The sequence below is a fragment of the Octopus bimaculoides genome, chromosome 16 (assembly GCF_046866305.1).
Source record: "Octopus bimaculoides isolate indiv1 chromosome 16, ASM4686630v1, whole genome shotgun sequence".
Classification (NCBI taxonomy): Eukaryota; Metazoa; Mollusca; class Cephalopoda; order Octopoda; family Octopodidae; genus Octopus; species Octopus bimaculoides.
Genome location: NC_142943.1, coordinates 11,700,611 through 11,712,950, shown reverse-complemented (window position 1 = coordinate 11,712,950; position 12,340 = coordinate 11,700,611). Strand labels below are relative to the sequence as shown.

The 12,340-nt window shown below is 38.8% G+C and overlaps 1 protein-coding gene across 2 annotated transcripts in view; it reads right to left on the bottom strand.

Annotated features, from left to right (window-relative positions):
* Positions 1 to 280: 280 nt before the first annotated feature.
* LOC106868920 (uncharacterized) overlaps positions 281 to 12,340 on the bottom strand; it is a 37,228-nt gene continuing 25,168 nt past the window's right edge. The window contains exons 9-20 of one of the 2 annotated variants that reach the window (XM_089364121.1): positions 12,227 to 12,267; positions 11,989 to 12,083; positions 10,679 to 10,828; positions 9,375 to 9,465; positions 8,378 to 8,587; positions 7,403 to 7,620; positions 6,040 to 6,203; positions 5,270 to 5,386; positions 4,376 to 4,504; positions 2,977 to 3,168; positions 1,946 to 2,076; positions 281 to 1,157 (exon numbers count right to left, since the gene is read on the bottom strand). In XM_089364121.1, the coding sequence (XP_089220247.1) occupies positions 817 to 1,157; positions 1,946 to 2,076; positions 2,977 to 3,168; positions 4,376 to 4,504; positions 5,270 to 5,386; positions 6,040 to 6,203; positions 7,403 to 7,620; positions 8,378 to 8,587; positions 9,375 to 9,465; positions 10,679 to 10,828; positions 11,989 to 12,083; positions 12,227 to 12,267 (1,879 nt within the window). In that variant the 3' untranslated portion in view covers positions 281 to 816. The remainder of the gene's footprint in view (positions 1,158 to 1,945; positions 2,077 to 2,976; positions 3,169 to 4,375; positions 4,505 to 5,269; positions 5,387 to 6,039; positions 6,204 to 7,402; positions 7,621 to 8,377; positions 8,588 to 9,374; positions 9,466 to 10,678; positions 10,829 to 11,988; positions 12,084 to 12,226; positions 12,268 to 12,340) is intronic. The other variant, XM_089364122.1, reaches the window with a different exon arrangement.

Below are 12,340 nucleotides of genomic sequence, written 5' to 3'. Positions count from 1 at the left end.
CAACCAATTACTTTATCTCGTAAATTAAAGAATCTGATGTTATTTGGAATTAAAGTTGAATATGTGGAAACCAAATACTTTTTCATCTGATGTCCAGGCTGGATAATTAGTCACATCCATCTCACAAGCCCAGGAGAAAAACCTGCAAATGTTATTATGGACGCTCTCCCTTCTAACTAATAAATTAAAATAGATAAATTGATATATAAAATAAAATGGAAAAAACAAGAGAGGAAAGATAAAGATGTAAAAAAAAAAAATGATAACATCAACAACATCCTTTATATATTTTACAGCAAATAAAATTTATTTCTCCATATATTACATTCTATGTGGTCTCTTGTACTTTGTTATAACAGTCTGTTGTTGCTCTTCTTTCCTGCTCCCCCACTTTCATCAATACAGTCTATTTGTTCTCTCTTCCACTCACTTCTCTCTCATTTATTACATTCAACTGCATGAAGGAGGAGGAAGAATGTTAGGAAATAAAATATAGCAACACATACATAGGAAATAAATACATTAAGACAGTAAAAATAGTGGGTAGAGATTGTGATATAGAGAAGACAGTGTATGCGTGGTGTGTGTGTGTATGTGTTATATGTTAAATATGATAAATATAAACAGAAAGAATGATGAGATGTCCAAGAACTGAAGAGAAAATAACAACTGGAATGGAGAATATGTGACAGTAAAGGAAGGTTTTATTCTGTGTCTCAAATTCCATCTGCTCTTCCGAGACAAACACCCTGCTCTGACTTCCATCTCCAACTGTAACAAAGTCCTCAGTTTGAGTTTCACACAAGCCTCAATCTTTTAAGCATCAAAACAAGGCTCTTGCATTCGACCACCCATGTTATTACCACCAAAATTACCACCACCATGCGTATTCATCATCATCCCACCCTGTGACTGAGAGCTGCTAAACATGTTACCAGGTCTCAAGTTCTGCCCCATCCCTTCATTGTTACCGGGTCTACCATTGTCAGCAAATGCTCCTGTGGCATTACGGCCAGTTGTGTTCATGGACTCCCCAAGCCACCGGCCATTGGATCGGTTCATGCTGCTGTTGCCAATGTTTCCATGCATGTGGGACCAGTTGTCCACTTTCCTATCTACACTGCTGGAACCCCAAGGTCTCTGGTCAGGTCCACCAACTGAAAGGAAGAAAATATAATTTTAAAATAGAACAATGAGAGATGACTAAAAAAGCAAAAGGTTCGTGAATATACAGACAGAGATCATCATCATCATCATCATCGTTTAACGTCCGCTTTCCATGCTAGCATGGGTTGGACGATTTGACTGAGGACTGGTGAAACCGGATGGCAACACCAGGCTCCAGTCTGATTTGGCAGAGTTTCTACAGCTGGATGCCCTTCCTAACGCCAACCACTCAGAGAGTGTAGTGGGTGCTTTTACGTGTCACCCGCACGAAAACGGCCACGCTCGAAATGGTGTCTTTTATGTGCCACCCGCACAAGCCAGTCCAGGGGCACTGGCAACGATCTCGCTCGAAAATCCTACAGGAGCCAGTCAGGCGGTACTGGCAACGGCCACGCTCAAAATGGTGCATCTCATGTGCCACCCGCACAAGAACCAGTCCAGGGGCACTGGCAACGATCTTACTTGGCTTGCCGGGTCTTCTCACGCACAGCCCATTTCCAAAGGTCTCGGTCCGTAGTCATCGCCTCGGTGAGGCCCAATGTACGAAGGTCTTGCCTCACCACCTCAGCCCAGGTCTTCCTGGGCCTACCTCTTCCACGGGTTCCCTCAACTGTTGGAAAAGAATATGGCTGAGGGGATGTACTAAGAAACATCAACTAACGAGAGCTAGAGAATGATATATATATCTATGCAGAGGAAAGGACACAACTGGAGAAAGGGAAAGAGAAATAGACAGTTTCAGATTAATATATACAGTGAGAAAACAATGAAAACTCACCAGGAGAACTTCTCACTCGGCCTAATCTATCATGAGCTGAAATATTTCGTCTGTCAGAATCTCGTCCTTGATCAGAGCCAATGAATCTTTCTCGACTTAGTCCTGTATCTCTTCTGAATTCATAGGGTATCCTGAAAATAGAGGTAAATTAAACGCAAAGGGTAGAAAATTATCTCAACACAGATGTCTTCAGAAATCTATTCTATATATAATACTTTGATATCCTTATGGAAGTTGGTGTTCACTGAGGTACACAAGGGTCTTGCGGTGATATTAAACAACAGATTAAGTGTACATTCAGTATACAAAGAGTATCAATTCCTCTAGTAGTGTCAGAGAGCACTGGTGCTGTCAAGTAATATCAGGTGGTTTCTTTTTAGCCAACACACACACGTGATGACAGCTGTTCAGGCATTGAGTGACCATAACCAACACCTATCACTCTTTTACTCTTTTACTTGTTTCAGTCATTTGACTGCAGCCATGCTGGAGCACCACCTTTAGTCGAGCAAATCGACCCCAGGACTCATTCTTTGTAAGCCTAGTACTTATTCTATCGGTCTCTTTTGCTGAACCGCTAAGTTACGGGGGACGTAGACATACCACCATCGGTTGTCAAGAACTTTAAAGAGTATCATATTTGATGTGGCATACTTTACAAATTTTGCAAAGGCAATAGTGCAACATAAGCAATAAAAACTTTATACACCGTGTACCCTGATGGAGTGAGTGTACCATAATGACAGTGATGGCTTAACAAATTTAAGAATGGTGATATCACTGATGAAAATATCAATCAGGAAGATCAACTGTTCTTGGTGATGATACAGTAAAAGCAGTAATTGAGGGGTTGTGTCAAAGACTCAGATATGAGATTTTATGAACTTTGTCAAGAACATCTTAAAAATCTGGAAAAGTGTATAGAGAAGGAATTAGTATTTAACTAAAATACCTCATGAAAACCACAATATTACTTTTCAGTATCCCTAATAAAATACTAAAAAAAAAAAAAAAAAGGCCAACAAAATTACCGATTGAAATTTTCATCTGTTCGAGACCTGACATCCGTTCGTCTTTCATTTCGTTCACGAATATTTCGGGCATGACTGGCCTCTCTTCTCATCATTTCTCTTTCTTTGCGTTCATCAAAGTGACTTCCACTCTCCCTCCTCTCATAACACTCAACACGTCTTTCATCGTCTGCATGCTCATATTCCCTGTAGCTGAGAAATAAAAAACACACGAAATAAGACATGTAAATAAACTAATAAATACAAACACACACATATACGTACGAGAGTTAGTTTTTGTTTGTGGCAGATGTTCAGGTGCAATAAAGACTGCAAACAAACAGGAAACAACTTCTATCTCATTCCAGGGTGAAAAACTAGAGGTAGTCGATAGCTTCCGCTATCTGGGCGACCAAGTTAGTAGTGGGGGTGGGTGCGCTGAAAGTGTAGCTGCTAGAATAAGAATAGCCTGGGCAAAGTTTAGAGAGCTCTTACCCCTGCTGGCGACAAAGGGACTCTCACTCAGAGTAAAAGGCAGACTGTATGACGCATGCGTACGAACAACCATGCTACATGGCAGTGAAACATGGGCTGTAACTGCTGAGGACATACGTAAGCTCGCAAGGAATGAAGCCAGTATGCTCCGTTGGATGTGTAATGTCAATGTGAATACCCGTCAGAGTGTAAGTATCTTGAGAGAAAAGCTGAACATTAGAAGCATCAGTTGTGGCGTGCAAGAGAGACGATTGCGCTGGTATGGACATGTGGTGAGAATGGAGGAGGATAGCTGCGTGAAAAAGTGCCACACCCTAACAGTTGAGGGAACCCGTGGAAGAGGTAGGCCCAGGAAGACCTGGGCTGAGGTGGTGAGGCAAGACCTTCGTACATTGGGCCTCACCGAGGCGATGACTACGGACCGAGACCTTTGGAAATGGGCTGTGCGTGAGAAGACCCGGCAAGCCAAGTAAGATCGTTGCCAGTGCCCCTGGACTGGTTCTTGTGCGGGTGGCACATGAGATGCACCATTTTGAGCGTGGCCGTTGCCAGTACCGCCTGACTGGCTCCTGTAGGATTTTCGAGCGAGATCGTTGCCAGTGCCCCTGGACTGGCTTGTGCGGGTGGCACATAAAAGACACCATTTCGAGCGTGGCCGTTTTCGTGCGGGTGACACGTAAAAGCACCCACTACACTCTCTGAGTGGTTGGCGTTAGGAAGGGCATCCAGCTGTAGAAACTCTGCCAAATCAGACTGGAGCCTGGTGTTGCCATCCGGTTTCACCAGTCCTCAGTCAAATCGTCCAACCCATGCTAGCATGGAAAGCGGACGTTAAACGATGATGATGATGATGATGAGATCAAAGTGAAGAAATGGAAATATAACAATCTCAGTAATAAGAATGCATCTGTCACACACAACTTACCGAGATTCGTTCTGGAATGGAAGTTCAAATCTAGAAGGGTTACTGGAATTGCTCATCCTGGATCGTTTTGGTTCATCCCATAATTCTTCCTCATAAGGTCTTTTCATGGAACGTCTCATTTCTTCTAACCTGTGATTAAATAACAAAATGAAATGATGTTAACAATAAACAATGAAGGTGGTCACTAGAAAAGATATGTTCACCTACAACTGGACAGTAAACAGGTTTCAATTGGAGAGTAAACTGTTGTTGTAACAAACTAATGAGAGACACTGACATTGTCTTGACCTGCTAGAAACAGTAGCCACATCTACACAAATCTCCTAACTAATGTCTTAACCCATTACCTCCCATAATTCTATGAACTGGAATTTTTTTATGAAACTTTGATTTCTAGCATAAAACAGCCTTAGAAACACGCTGGAATGATCAAAATAACATTTCAAAATAACATTTTAGATAGAAATAAGCGAGATATTGGGTGAAAAATTAGCAAACCTCATTTGAATATCAGAGAAATATACCTAGTAGATATAGCAAAAAGGTTAGATATGTGTAAATATTGACAGATAATTACGAAATTTGTAATTTTTAAGTGATCTCATATGAGATCACTGGTAGGTAATGGGTTAAAAATGGTGCCACATTAAAAGCACCCAGTACATACTATGTAGTGGTTGGTGTTAGGAAGGGCAACCAGTCACAAAAACCACGTCAAAATAGACAATGGAGCCTAGTGTAGCCCCTGGCCTTACCAGCTCTAATCAAACCCATGCCAGCATGGAAAACAGACATATGTTGATGATATTGTGTAATGCAGTTCTTTCACAGACACTGATTCAAATCATATTGAGTTGAGAGAAAAAATAATGTAATAATGTCTGTTTTACTCACCGCATCATCTCAGCCCGATGTTGCTCTTCACGAACTCTCTCCCTTTCAAGAAACTCTTGTGCCAACTTATATCTTTCTGTTTGCAATAACTCTTTTTCTAATCTCTGCCTCTCTCTCCTGTGAAAAAATATGAAAACAATATGAAGAGGACCAATAGATATTGTTATGTAATAGTAGACGAAACAGTTATTCTTCGAAAATTCTTAATCATCTAATATAATAAATGCGAATGTCAGTGTGCCAGTGTGTCACACTTTTTCAGCTTTACTCCTAGAGGCCATAGCCCAACTTATCATACCATTTTGGAATCAGGCCAACTCTGTGAGTAAATTAAAAACATTCTGGGTCAAATCCAGACCCGCAATCCTGAAATTTTGGATTCCCAAGTTTTCATTACTGCAACTGTTTTTGGCGATATTTTTATGTGATTTTCTGTGATGAATTTTTTTGTACCATAGCATTTTTTTATAACTTGGAAATAAATTTTGGGAATAATTGAAATTAATTGCAAAATCCAGTGGTTATTTTTGGCAAATTTTTTACATGATCTTCAATGACGAATATGATTGGGATATGACTCCGGAGGAAGCAATTGCAACCAAACAAGTCAGAGATCTGTTTGCAGATCTTCCCATTTGGGGGTCACTAGATTAAAAGCCGCTCGATAGGGCTTTTAAGCTAGTACACCATAAGCATGGAAACAAGGTGTATTAAATAGTACATTAAGTGTAAACATTAAATAGCTAAATTTTTATAAACTTTCAACAGACCTTAAATCCTCCCTAACTCTCTCCAATTTAAGAGCTTTTTCTTTCTGTTTTCTATCAAAATCTTGCTGAAGCGAACGAGCCAAATCAAGTTTTTTCAAACGACGTCTCTCCTGTTCTCTAAGACGCCTTCGTCTCTGATGTAAACGTTGTCGTTCTCTTTCCTTCTGTCAAGAAATTTGGTGGAGTTTTTGTTTTTATTTTCATAAAATGGAATATGAAATGAAAATAATTTTTTTTAAATAGCAAAGAATTAAACAGACAACAACATAAAATGTACAAAACAAAACCACATAAATACAGAAAAAAACCCACATATACCTTAGAAAGGCTATGTAATATAGATTATGTCATGTCAAAAGACAAACACCACACTAATATAACAATATAACTCACAGACAGAATGACATCATAAAACCTCCTTATCTTCTGATATAGAACAAAAGAATTCTTTGCTTTACACCCATGCATCCTCCACCTCTTGCTAATGACTCAACCAGTGGAATAAGTTTTATCAATCAATGAAACTTGGGTAAGCAGAGTTATGCAATATGTTGTAGCAAATAGGACACAACATAACAGCTCCAGAAAGATTTGAACTTCTAATCGTGTTGCCAGTAGTCCAGTACCTTATCCTCAAACCCACAGAGCTTCTATTCTCATAAAATAATATTTCACCTACTTTCATCCAGTCTGGTTTGAAATGCCTTCACATATTCTATACTGCAACAGCATGACTGAAGCATCCACCTAAGATTACATCTCAGTTTAGAGCTACAATCTAAACCTTTGAGAAACACCACATTTCAAAAGAACGCACTGACTAGTGATCGCTTTCAGAGTAACTCTAGTTTCAGTTTGACATCAATGATAACACATTTATTTTGGGTGGAGTAATTAAATGTTATTCAATCATCATCATCCGCTTTCCATGCTAGCATGGGTTGGACGATTTGACTGAGGACTCGTGAAACCAGATGGCTACACCAGGTTCCAATCTGATTTGGCAGAGTTTCTACAGCTAGATACCCTTCCTAACGCCAACCACTCTGAGAGTGTAGTGGGTGCTTTTACATGCCACCCGCACGAAGGCCAGTCAGGCGGTACTGGCGACAGCCATGCTCAAATGGTGTATTTTATGTGCCACCCGCACAACAGCCAGTCCAGGGGCACTGGCAACGATCTCACTCGAAAGTCCTTACACATGCCACGGGCACAAGTGCCAGAAAGGCGACGCTGGGCACAGGTGCCATCCCATTTTTTAAAATTCTATTATACTTAAGTCAATTGTCTGACAGCCTCAACTAAACACTTAAATGACATCCATTAACCACACTAAGAAGCACAAACATAAAATCATACGTACTTTTATTTGATCAAATGATAAAATATCTTTCTTGGAAGAAGAGGCAGTAGACGACCCCTGTGATTTAGGCTTTGGTGTACCAGAAGCCTTCTCTTTGGTGCTTGCTGATGATGGAGATGCAGGCTTTGCACTTTTCTCAGAGTCTTCTTTTGTAGCTGGCTTCAAACTTGTTGTTGGTTTAGCTGTACTTTTATTTGGTGTAGACACACAAGTTTTATCTGAAACATTTTCACAAAATAAGTCATCAAAGCGATTTACAAATAGAAAGGCAAGAAAAGTAGTCAAATTTATCCCCAACAAATTTTATCAGTATAATCAAGCAGGATAAATATTAATTAGGTTGAGGAAAAAGTTCATGCGCTGTGTTAAAATAATGCTTTTTTTATATATTTTTGTGGTGTGTGTGTGTTCATTCATTTCATTATTTTAACACAGTGCACAAACTTTTTCCTATAGGCGCAGGAGTGGCTGTGTGGTAAGTAGTTTGCTTACCAACCACATGGTTCCAGGTTCAGTCCCACTGCGTGGCACCTTGGGCAAGTGTCTTCTACTATAGCCTCGGGCCGACCAAAACCTTGTGAGTGGATTTGGTAGACGGAAACTGAAAGAAGCCCGTCATATATATGTATATATATATGTTGTATGTGTTTGTGTGTCTGTGTTTGTCCCCCCAACATCGCTTGACAACCGATGCTGGTGTGTTTACGTCCCTGTAACTTAGCGGTTTGGCAAAAGAGATTGATAGAATAAGTACTAGGCTTACAAAGAATAAGTCCTGGGGTCGATTTGCTCAACTAAAGGCGGTGCTCCAGCATGGCCACAGTCAAAAGACTGAAACAGGTAAAAGAGTAACCTAGGAGTACAATAGTCTTCAGGACAGTAAGTCTTGGACAAAGCACACACACACACACACACACACACACACACACACACACACACACACACATGCACTTGATTAAGCTTTTAGGGACTGACCTGATGGTTTATGATGACTGCTGCTGTTGCAAGGAAGTTTTTTATCATCTTTCCTGCTGGCTGTCTTCCTATCTTTGTCCCGCCTCCTGCCGGATATTCTCCTGTCCTTTTCATCCCTTCTGTTCAGCAGTCCCTTGTCCTTGTCATCTTTCTTTGGCTCCTTTTTCTCAACTTTTTTCACTCCTTCTTTCTTATCCCCAACTTTTTTCTCTGAAAAAAATAAAACAACACACATACAAACACAGTTAGAATCTATATACATTCACTCATACGTACAGAAACATATAGAACCAACTGAATAGTTACGTACTGATCTTTTTTATATCCGGTCAATATAGAGCCTTCTGGATTGTATACATAGCGATTTTGTTAAATTTACTGCTTAGTGCAGGGTGTTTTCAAACTTTTTGACTTGTGGACCCCTTTATATTTCAGGCTTTACCTTAGGGACCCCTTATAAACACTTATGAAATTTATACATAAATATTTGCTTAAAATAACATATTTTTACATTTATTTAACAAATAGGTTTATTGTCAATTAAAAGATTTCGATTAAAAAACATATATAAAATCAAATTGCCCATAAAAAGTATTTGCTGTCCATGGACCCCCTGTCTTGTCCTTGCGGACCACAGTTTGAAAACCCCTGGCTTAGTGTTACCATATTTCTGTGGGGATATGCTTGCTGCTTCTGTTTAAATTAATTTCTAGAGAATTGAAGAATTTAGCCAAATAACTTTGCCATTATTAAGTTAATATTTGAAACAAATGAACATTTGAAGGATGGTTTTAACTTGGTTCACTTTAAAATAATAAATTCATATCATAGAGCCAAGAATGGTTTAAGGCAGGTTCATATCAAAAGGATTAAACAATTAAACACCAAGTTCATCTACAAATCGCTCCATTAGAGCAATTTGTAGATGATCCCTATTAGAACTTTGTTACTAATTTCTCTAAGCAGTACAAACACCAATCTCTGAAAGAAATCTTACCATCTTTCTTCACTTCAGCCTTTTCTCCTTTTTTTTCTGCTGTTTTTGTTTCTGGCATTTTAATTATCTGAGCTCCCGGTTCATTCCTAGCCTAAAAAAAAAACAAAAAAAACATTACATCTCTACACTGCTCGTTTACTGTTAATGTCTTCATCATATATTACATGCATAACACTCCTCATATATTCTCCAGTATATCTCACACAAAACCACCAAAATAGCAGCAGCATTAACCATTTCATTAGCCCTTATGTTACAAAATTTCTATTGCAATACACTGGTATTGCTTTGTTTAATTTTGAAAATAATGAAGAATCTAGTAATATAACCTTATCATTAATGGAACATAAATTAACATGTTTGGAACATAAATTATTAACATGACATGTGTGAAGGCACTAGTAGAAAGCTTTGGTGGCCTCAAAAACAGTGTTTTTTTTATCTCCCGCCTTTCTCACGCCTCTGTGTTTATCATTTAAATACGTACACATATATATCCACCACACATTACTCTTACAGGGGTAGTTTATTGATACATTTCTATAGTTTACATACATATCAGTCCTTTCAGGGGTACCAAGCAGCACTGATGCTTCCAGAAAAATCTTGGTTTATTGCCCTCACTATAGCATAACATCTTTCTTCCATTATCCTTGTTGCCATCAAACCAAGTGCAGCTGTAGTCACCCAAACTATGCAATAACAATATTGTTTTATTATTAAATAAATAAAATAAATGCGCCCTTTTAAAGCTTAGCCAGGCTCATGGGCCCGGTTTCCCGGTTTCAATGGCGTATGTATTCCCCAGCTGGACGGGACACCAGTCCATCGCAGCGTTATTCATTTTTGCCAGCTGAGTGGACTGGAGCAACATGAAATGAAGTGTTTTGCTCAAGAACACAATGCATCACTCGGTCCAGGAATCGAAACCACAATCTTACGATCATGATGCTGACACCCTAACCACTAAGCCACGCGCCTCCACTGTTTTATTATTCACTAAGGGTTTATTCTTTGCTTTCAGTTTCAAACCGTCTCTCACAGGCATCTGTTACATCCCTAATGAAGCACTTTCTGCTTCCCTCTCATGCATCACAGCTCTGTTCCTTCTTGATTCTAATACCAGCTATGAATCAACAACATTCCACTACTAATGCAAGCACTCTGCCCCACATATTACCTTAGAGTGTGTGTGTTTGCACCAGTTTACAATTACAAAACAGATTAATTTAGTGTAACCATATACTTAATGACTATCTGACAACCTGGTCTCTAAACAAAATAACGAACTTAGGATAACTCACCCTTTCAACGGATATCATACGGCCATGCAGTTCGGTCTGATTCAAATGCTGAATACATTTAGTAGCTTCATGTGCTGTAGACATAGTCACAAAACCATAACATCGAGCACCAGGGCTCCGTGCATTTGTCACTACTTTGGCACCCACAACCTGACGCAAAAACAAAAACAAAATATAAAAATTATTTAAAAATTTACTTTGATATGTATTCAATACTCATCAACACCGCCAATACAGAGAGCTTCCCGACCACATGGTTACAGGTTCAGTCCCACAGCATAGCACTTTGGATGACTGTCTTCTACTAGAGCCCCAAATCTACAAAAGCCTTGTAATGCATTTGGTAGACAGAAACTGAAGGAAGCCTGTGGTATATATGTGCGTATGTCTGTGTGAGTGTTTCTTTGTGTCTCTCCTTGTCTTGACATTCTATAATAGTTGTGAACAAGTGTCACTTTCAAATAAATAGTATCGTTAATTTCCAATATTATGTCAAAAAATGTCTAGCCATGAAGAAATATTATCTTCACTGGAATCAGATGAGGGTTGGCAAGAGGAAGAGGCATCAGGTCATAAATCTGCCTCAATAAACTCCACCTGATCCATGCATGGAGGCAAGAAGGTTACTATATTATTTTTCCTGCTTTCTTCTTTGCCATTCTTTGTTACTGCTATTCCAAGTGAAATACATGGGCACTTAAGCATAAAGTAATGTTTCTGCAAAGTCATCATTGATGCACAATGAAAAGAATTCTGTTAATCTTGTTCTCATATGTCGTTCATTGACAGCCATATATATCCTCGTTATTTCTGAGCAATATTCTTTGTTTATCTGGTAGATGAACAAGCAGTCTCACTACGGCAGGTGCTCTTTCATGAATCGAAAATCCTAAAATGGATGCAACTGCTTTGGATGGTTCAATATATCTACCCATTAGATATTGACTAATTTTGTCATTTCGTTTCAGTCTGTACTTGATGATGTACTTAACTGACCTCTCTGAGACAACAATCTCAACGTTGCCGTGGCATTTGAATGCTCTTAAAAGAGTTTCATTATAAGGTACAACTCAGTTGTTGCTTGTGTTTCCCATTCTTTTGAGATTCAACTCATCCCACTGCAACTGATCTTCATCTAGAAAGGGATAGTCTCTCTGTCTGTTTTTCTGCCTTTTGATTAAGATGATAAAGATTAATATCTTATTTTAAATAAAATAGTAATTTTCCCCTTTAAGAAAAAAAAAATCAAGTACCTGTTAACATCAGTATAAATAACACAAAGGAGACACAACAGATATCATTGAGTATACCTTGCCATATGTGGTAAAAAGCATCTTAAGGTTTGTAGCACGGGTACTTGCAGCAAGACCACTGACCCACAAATTCCGACTGTTCTGGTTGTTGCCTTTTAAATACAGAAATGCATCAATAAATATGAAAAGAGGGATGAAGGTCCAAATTTCAAATATTTCAAACTGTAGAAATAAGCTGAGAAAGCAAGGAAAAAAATATCAGGAAATATGGTAAGGGAAAAAAATAACAACTTACTTTTGATGCTTTTGAGAAGTTTGGGCTTAGAAACGGAAGAACTGCAACAATAAAATAATTGTTTAGAAATATTACAATTATCAATGATGAAAGTTATGCAATTGAATTGCAACA